The sequence below is a fragment of the Tupaia chinensis genome, unplaced genomic scaffold (genome assembly GCF_000334495.1).
Source record: "Tupaia chinensis unplaced genomic scaffold, TupChi_1.0 Scaffold000182_1, whole genome shotgun sequence".
Classification (NCBI taxonomy): domain Eukaryota; kingdom Metazoa; phylum Chordata; class Mammalia; order Scandentia; family Tupaiidae; genus Tupaia; species Tupaia belangeri.
This window is the reverse complement of record NW_006159657.1, coordinates 2,792,535-2,801,467: the sequence shown is the minus strand read 5'-3', so window position 1 is coordinate 2,801,467 and position 8,933 is coordinate 2,792,535. Positions and strand designations below refer to the sequence as shown.

Below are 8,933 nucleotides of genomic sequence, written 5' to 3'. Positions count from 1 at the left end.
CAGAGAAACACAGAGAGACAGAAAGCGAGAAATCACCTCTTGGGAGGATGGCCACTCTGCAATCCCTTCTTCTTCATTCTCCTCTTGGGACCTTGGGCACACACGCACACGTGCCCAGCATGAGTTTAAGCCACTGGGTCTGGGACTTGAACCGTGGTCAACTACATAGGCGATATAGCCAATATACCATCTGCTGTTCCCAATAATTATTTTATTTAAATTTATTTAATTGATTATTTTGATTTGACTGGGAGTGGGGATACGAAAGAGAGAGAGAGAAAGAGAGAAAAGCAAGCCATCAGGTCCAGGACTCGAACTGCATTTGGCCATGTGGGAGTCTAACACTCTTAACCACTATGCCACCTTCTGGCCCCAAGCTATCAAACTTAAATATAGATGTTATTACTTTATCTCTTCATAAATAGATTCTAAAAGGAGCTCTAAAGAGTTGCCAAAAAGTTTTGAGCAATGTTGCCATTTTTTTAGTAGGTCTAGAAGGTGGTTTTTCATTTGTAGTTGATCTTCATGTTTTTTCAATAATTGATTGTAAAAATTTTCAAACATACAGCAAAAGTGAAAGAATTTTACATATACCTAGCACCTAAATAAGTATTAGTATCCAGTATTAACTTTTTTTATTTTTTCTTTTTATTTATTTCTTCAGTGAGCAAGAGAGACAGAAACAAGAGTCAGAGAGGCAGCACTCCCACATGGTCTCCAGTTCACGACCCACTCCCAGTTTTAGCCAGCTCAGGTCATGGGCATGTATGCATCTGGCCTGTTCAGGGAAATGGCTTGACAGGAACCCAGAGCCTTCCCTTGTGGGTCTGCCTTGTAGAGCGTTGCATTATGAGTGTGCCACCATCAGACCCCTGCTATTAACATTTTATGTGCTTATTTTATTGTGTGATTCTTCATCTAACCATCCCTCTAATCCTGGAGTTTTCAACTAGAGACTTTTTCCCCGCTGCACCTCCTCCTCTTCTCCAGGGTATTTGGTGGTGTTTGGAGACATTTTAGTAGTTCCTGCTTCAGAGGGGGATGCTATGGGCAGCTAGTGGGAAAAGGCCAGGAAAGCTGTTAAACATTCTGCATCCAGCTTGTAGGACAGCTCTTCCTAACAAAGCAAACACAACCAAAACTCCATAACCACTCAGACCAAAATGGCAATAGAGCCCAAACTGAGAAACTCCGCTCCACTCCCTCCAGTAAGTCCATCTTGTTTTGGGTACATTTCATGGTAAGTTGCAGACATAGGGATACTTCTCCCTAGGTATCCACCTATAAGTACTTATTTTAATCCTGGACCAGCAGGTGACATAGAGGTTAAGATGCAGGACTCTCACATGGCTGACTGTAGGTTTGAGTCCCAGACTCAGGAGTTTGAAAATCTTGCTCTGTGTGGTATGTGTGTGTGTATCCATAAAATCTCTAGAGGAGACAGGAAGAGAAGGGATTGTGGTGTGGTCACCTCCTAGGGTGGTTCTCACTTTCTCTCTCTCTCTTTGGTAGGTGTATGTGTCCTGTAGCAGAAACTAATTTATGTGTGTGTGTATACATATACACATATATATTTAATCCATATTTTTTTACTATTCAATAGTACCTTTTAGACCATACCTTTAATGATTGATTTCCTTTATTATTATTTTTTCTTTTTTTTAGAGGTTTTTGCTATAGGGCGCGTGCGCTCACCTGACAGATAGAGAGAGACAGAGAGACAGAAAGCGAGAAATCACCCCCCAGGGGGGATGGCCACGTTGCAATCCCTTCTCCTCCATTCTCCTCTCGGGATCTTGGGCATGCACACACATGTGCCTGGCGTGAGTTTTAAGTCACCAGGGCTGGGACGCGAACCGCGGTTGACTACGTGGGAGTCCAGCAACATAGCCATGATGCTAACTACTGGTCCCCTTTATTAGTTTTTTTTTTTTTTTTCTTTTTGGAGAGGTTTTGTCGTTATAGGGCGCGTGCGCTCACCTGACAGATAGAGAGAGACATAGAGACAGCGAGAAATCACCCCCCAGGGGGGATGGCCACGTTGCAATCCCTTCTCCTCCATTCTCCTCTCGGGATCTTGGGCACGCATGCATACGCGCCCAGCGTGAGTTTTAAGCCACTGGATCCGGGACGCGAACCGCGGTCAACTACGTGGGAGTCCAGCGACATAGCCATGACACTAACTGCTGGTTCCCCCCTTTATTAGTTTTTTAAATAGTCACTAAAGTGGTCTTTTGATGTTTGTTTTGTTTTATTGGCAGCACTGTGTTCTTTTTCATTTTCAGATGCTCAGTTCGACTATCAAAGATATATCCTAAGTTTAATGTAATAAAGCTGGCTAGTACTCATTCACTTTGGAATTCAAAGCCAGTCATTTTCCTCATGGGCCTGACTCCAAGTCCTAGGTGGACACTATTAATGAGCCATTCTTTTTTATTTTAGTGGTAGATGACATCCTTTCTTTGAAAGCTTGCAACATTTTTTTCATACTTTCTGTTTCAAAGAAAGATAAATAGTTCTGTTTTTGTTACTTCATTTTTAAAAAAACTCAGTAGCTTTTCAGTTGTTATTTATAGTTATCTGAAAACCTTCTTGGCTCCACAGGTGTTGTTTGTGGCAATTAACTGTTGGTGGAACCAAGGGCAATGCAGAAAACAGAAACACTTCTTTTCTTTTCCTGTAATACATCTGTATCACCGGAGGTAAGAACTTTTCAGCAGTGTTTCTAATTCCAGTTAAGTTTGTCAATTTGTAAATGAATTTTTTTTCTATATAAAAGTATTAAGTATTCACTGTTAGAAAATTGAGATAGTACAGATGAACAAGAATAAAAAAGAAAGGATCTTATCAGCCATTTATAATTCTCTTGTGTTTTGATTTATATCCTCTTGTAAGTGTACATATCCATCCCCCTCTCTTAAGCCAAAGATAGGATTAGGCAGTGAGATTATTTCCTAAACTGCTCATTCTCACTTTTGTGAATATATTTCATGTCATTATATATCCTACAGCATTATTGTTGAAAATATTAATTGCTCCATTGTATGTTATATCTACATTTCAGATGTTCTGAATGTGTTTTGCCATATAAAATGTCTTACTCTATTACCTAGCACCATGGTGTAGTCAAGAAGTTATTGTCTCTTTCTTTCTTTTAAAGACTTATTTTTTTTAGTTTTATTTATTCTTTCATTTATTTTAATTTGACCAGAGAGAGACACAGAGAGAGAGAGAAAGTGACAAAGCAAGCCACCTGGTCTGGGAGTTGAACCATGGTCAGCCATGTCGGAGTATCCAGCACCTTACCCAATCTGCTACCTGCTGGTCCCAAGAAGTACTGTCTTTTTGCTTGAGAAGAAAATTACTTTATGTTCAGAATCCTGTATCTGCAAACCTGAAATCACAAGGAAGATTTAAAAACAGGTCTCATAAATTTCTGACCCAGCCACCGTCGCCTGGCCTGTAGTAGCAGAGGCCACCTGCGGTCTTTGTCCCACTTCGGTGCCTCTGCTCATGTTGCTGCAGAATACTGTCATTCGACATGGGAGTATTACCCAGACCCTTCTGTGGATGAGAGTGATCTGGAAATCAGATGTGAGAGGTTTTGGAAACAGGAGATAGAGTTTTTTATTTGTTCATTGTGATTGGCTTGAAGTTTGTTGAGGGTAAAATGAGTGAAGGAGATTGATTAATAAGTTTTTTTTTTTTAAGGTTTTTACCTAGGGTGTTTGTGCTCACCAGTGATAGAGAGAGGGAAAGTGAGAAACCATCTCCTTGGGGAATAGTATGCTGCAGTCTCTTCTCTTCATTCTCCTCTTGGGATTTTGGGTGGGCATGCACGCACATGCACCTGCTGTCATTTTCAAGCTGCCACGTCCAGGACTTGAACTGCAGTCAGGTCATGTGGGAGTCCAGCACCTTTTTAAAAAGAATTATTTAATTTTATTTATCATCATTACTATTTTTTATTTTGCTACAGGGCATGCACGCTCACCAGAGAGAGATGGGGAGGGAGGGGGGGCTCATGAGAAAGCAAGCGAACAGGTCCAGGACTCGCATTGCAGTCAGCCCATATGGGAGTCCAGCACCTTAACCACCATGCCATCTTCTGGGCCTGAGAGTCTAGCACCTTAACCACTATGCCACCTGCTGACCACCAATATCTTTACTTTTTAGGCTTTCCTTTTTCTCTCCTTATATATTTTATGGGCCTTAGTTAATGGATTCATAGTGTCAACAGACTATCATTTGTGGATTCTCTGTCACATTCCATCACATGCCTGTGTCTCTTATAAACTGTGGTGTGGTGCATAGTATTGTTTTCCAGGAGCTAGGAGGATATTATTTGGGCAAAAATACATGTTCGTACTCCAACTCTACTAAGTTTTCTTCAGATATTAAGTACCTCTGATACAGTTATTTGTAGTAACAAGTCAATTTTTGTCTGGAGAAACCATTAAAATCCATTCTTAGAATCCTTCCTCCTGCTCCTAGCGTTTTGGCCATTTGGAGGTTCTGTCTCTACTTTGATGGTTAAAGGATAGGATTAAAAAAAAAAAGTTGCATTTATTTTTATGAGAGAGAGACAAGAGGCAGGCAGGTACCCTCAAAGGGTCTTGCTATGCCATGATCTTTCCCACAGCTTCTCAGCCTGTCAGGATCACGGTCGTGTGCTTGGTGTGTTCAGGCTGACCTGGGTCCTTCTGATGGCTCCAATACTGTGCAGCAGTGCCTTACTGCCTGTGCTGGAAGTGCAAGTTTTTTAGAGTATGAGAATATTTTCTCAGCCTAGCAGGTGGTGTGGTGGTTAAGGTGATGGATCCCACATGGCTGACTGAACCATTGAGTCCCAGATCTGGCAGCTTGAAAACCATGCAGGGCATGTGTGCATGCACAAATCCCAAGAGAAGAATGGAGGAGGAGAGATTACAATGTGGCCATCCCCCTACGGGGGAGGTGATTTCTCACTCTCTCTCTTTCTCTATCTCTTTTTATCCATTCTGTTTCTCTCTGGCAAGTGCATGGCCCTCTAGCAAATTTAAAAAACAAAAAAAATTTTAAGAGAGATTTTTGCTATACGGTGTGTGCATTTAGCAGAGAGACAGGGAGAGAGAGACAGAAAGCAAGAACTCACCCTCAGGGGTGATGGCTGTGCTACAATCCCTTCTCCTCCATTCTCCTCTTGGGATCTTGCGCATGTGTGCATATGCTCCTGACTTGAGTTTTAAGCCACCAGGTAGGTGCAGAACTTGAACAGGTCAACTACATGGGAGTCCAGCAACATAACCGTTATGCCATCTGCTGGGCCTAAAAAAACAATTTCTTTTGAGAGATTTGCTATAGTGTGTGTGTACTTGACAGAGAGAGAGAGAAAGACAGAAGAGAAATCATCCTGCAGGGGAGATGGCCATGCCACAATCCTTTCTCCTCCTTTCTTCTTTTAGGATTCTGGGCATGCATGCACATGCTCCCAGTGTGAGTTGTGTTCGAGACTCGAACTGCGTTCAACCATGTGGAAGTCCAGCAATGTCACCATTACACCATCTACTGATTCGCCCCAGATTTATTTATTTATTTATTTTTGCAGAGTTTTTTTTTCTTTGTTTTCTATAGGGTGTGCGTGCTCACCAGAAAGAGACAGACAGAGAGACAGAAAGTGACAAATCACCCCCAGGGGAGATGGCCACACTGCAATCCCTTCTCCTCCATTCTCTCAGGATCTTGGGCACGTACGCACACATGCCAGGTGTTAGTTTAAGCCACAGGGTCTGGGACTTGAACTGCGGTTGGCTACATGGGAGTCCAGCTACATAGCCATTGCACCAACTGCTGGTCCCCAGATTTATTTTTTCTCTTAGAGTAACTTTTATTTTAGGTTTTTGCTATAGGATGTGTGTGTGAGACAGACAGTGAGAGGGAAAGTAAGAAATCATCCCACAGAGGACATGGCTACTCTATAATCTTTTCTTTTTCATTCTCCTCCTGGGCTTGTGGACCCACATGCAGGCATGCCCGGTGTGATTTTAAAGCCTCCAGGTCTGGGCCTAAAACTAGGTTTGGCCATGTGGGATTCCAGTGCCTTCACTACTGTGGCACCTGCTGGCTGCCCCCAGAGTAACATTCTTAGCGTTACTACTACTACTACTACTACTACTACTACTACTACTACTACTACTACTACTACTACTACTACTTCTTCTTCTTCTTCTTCTTCTTCTTCTTCTTCTTCTTCTTCTTCTTCTTCTTCTTCTTCTTCTTCTTCTTCTTCTTCTTCTTCTTCTTCTTCTTCTTCTTCTTCTTCTTCTTCTTCTTCTTCTTCTTCTTCTTCTTCTTCTTCTTCTTCTTCTTCTTCTTCTTCTTCTTCTTCTTCTCTTCTTTCTTCTTCTTTCTTCTTCTTTCTTCTTCTTTCTTCTTCTTTCTTCTTCTTCTTCTTCTTTTTTTTCCATAATTTTGCCAGAGTGCTTACCAGAGAAAGACAGAGGGAGATAAAGGATAAAGTGGGAAAGCAACCCCCATAGGGGACAGTCATGCCACAATGCCTTCTCCATTTTTCTCTCCTTTCTGGGTTTTAGGCATATAGACACACGTGTTTTGTGTGTTTCTCAAATCTCTGGGTTTGAGACTTGAACTGCACAGTTGACCATGTGGGATTCAACTGCCTTAAATCCATGCCATGGGCTGGTTCTACTTTTTCTTCTTAAAGATAAGTGCAAGTTGTACTTGAAGGTTCTGATACTCTGCTGTGTAATGGGATGATGAGCTTGTCCTACTGCAGTGCCTGTGTTTCTTTTTGGCCTTAGAAGAGGGCACAAGTACCTGGCGGGGGCTTCAGTTCTGGCAAGCTACCCAGAAATGGGTTTAACTCGATGTGATATTGCAATCAGAAGAATGCCCTTGAATTGAGTATGCATGTCATTTTGGGTTATGTGAGTATACAGTGTTGTCTGATAGTGTTTGTTTTCTTCGCTTTTATAGGAAGACTGAAATGAAATAAATGCCTTTCCCTTATCTTCTTCTTTTTTCTTTTGTTTTTAAGAGAGATTTTTGTTGTTGTTGTTTTTGTTTTTTTCTGGAGGGGTTTTTGCTATAGGGTGCAGGTGCCCACCAGAAAGAGAGAGACAGAGAGACAGAAAATGAGAAATCAGCCCCTGGAAGGATGGCCACACCACAATCCCTTTTTCTCCACTCTCCTCTCAGGATCTTGGGCACGCACACACACGCTCCTTGCGTGAGTTTAAGCCACCGGGTCTGGGACTTCAACTGCGGTTGACTATTAAGAGAGATTTTTGCTATAGGGCACCTGTGCTTGCTGCAGAGACAGACATAGTGAGAAATCCCCCCTCCCCCCCCCAAGGTGGATGGCCATGCCGCAATCCCTTCTCCTCCATTCTCCTCTTGAGATTTTTGGGCACACACACATGTGCTCAATGTGTGAGATTTAAGCTGCTGGATCTGGGACTTGAACTGCTATCAACTATGTGGGAGTCCAGCGATGTAACCCTTAACCAGCCATCTGCTGGTCCTAACCTTTCCCTTATCTTCACCTGTTAAGTTTTACTTAGGTCACTTCAGACCCTTTACTGCTCGTTTCTGTGCTAAAGCACAGAAATTCCCCCCAAATAGCTTTTTCATATTCTATCTTAGAAGCCTCAGGGCTTCTGCTTTATACATACACATATATGTGTGAACGTGTTCATCCGCTAACTCCCTTGTGAGTGTTATCAGCAGTCCTGAGGTTCTCCTGGTTAACAGGGCTTGGAGATGGCGCCCTTTGAATCTCCTCACTGAGCAGACCACTGCTGTTAGTGTGTCTTTGTTGCTGTTACTTAATACAATGGCTTTTATCTTGCAGTAGCTGCTTAAATTAATAGGCCTTTCTGTTTTGTGAAAATAGATTCCATTTTGGGGGGCTCATACTGATGCCAGTCACAAAGAAAATTGATAAAAGAGTCTGAAACAGGGGAGGGGTTCTCAAAACACCCTATACAGGGTAGTCGCCCTAGTTGGCTGCAGAGAACAGGCTCCACACCTTGCATTTTGGGATTTACTTGGCTTTATTTAAAAAGACCTCTATATGTAGTTTTTATATTTTATTTATTTATTTATTTATTTATAGAGAGATTTTTGCTATAGAACGTGTGCTCACCAGAGAAACAGAGACAGAAAGCAAGAAATCACCCCCCAAGGGGGATGGCTACACTGTAGTCCCTTCTTCTTCTTTTTCTTTTTTTTTTTGGAGAGGTTTTCGCTATAGGGCGCGTGCGCTCGCCAGACAGACAGAGACAGAGAGACAGAAAGCGAGAAATCACCCCCCAGAGGGGATGGTCACGCCGCAATCCCTTCTCCTCCATTCTCCTCTCGTGATCTTGGGCACGCACACACACACGCCTGGCGTGAGTTTTAAGCCACTGGGTCCGGGACGTGAACCGCGGTCGACTACGTGGGAGTCCAGCGACATAGCCATTATGCTAACTGCTGGTTCCCAACTGCAGTCCCTTCTCATTCTCCTCTTGGGATCTTGGGTATGCATGTACATGTGTCTGGTGTGAGTTTGAAGCTGCTGGGTCCAGGACACGAACTATGGTCGGCCATGTGGATGTCCATCATCAATGTAACCATTACACCATCTGCTTGTCCCTATATATAGTTTTTTGTTTGTTTGTTTGTTTGTTTGTTTTTGCTATAGGGTGCATACACACTTGCTGGAGAGAGACAGAGAGTGACAGAAGGAAAGAGAAAATGTCCCCTGGGAGGATGGCCATGCTGCAGTCCGTTCTCTCCATTCTTCTCTCGAGATTTTGAGCACAGATACACATGTGCTTGCCATATTTTCCAAGCCGCCAGATCTGGGAATCGTAGGATCCAGCCACCTTAGCCACCATGCCATCTCTCTGGCCCAAGGGTCTCAGTAGCTTTTACAAGTACCAGTATTC

At 42.8% G+C, this 8,933-nt stretch overlaps 1 protein-coding gene across 1 annotated transcript in view; it reads left to right on the top strand.

The window, feature by feature from the left end:
• TXNDC11 (thioredoxin domain containing 11) overlaps positions 1 to 8,933 on the top strand; it is a gene marked incomplete at its 5' end in the record, with an annotated part of 70,636 nt that overhangs the window by 4,824 nt on the left and 56,879 nt on the right. The window contains 1 exon segment of the mRNA XM_014587069.1: positions 2,605 to 2,702. Within this exon segment, the coding sequence (XP_014442555.1) occupies positions 2,605 to 2,702 (98 nt within the window).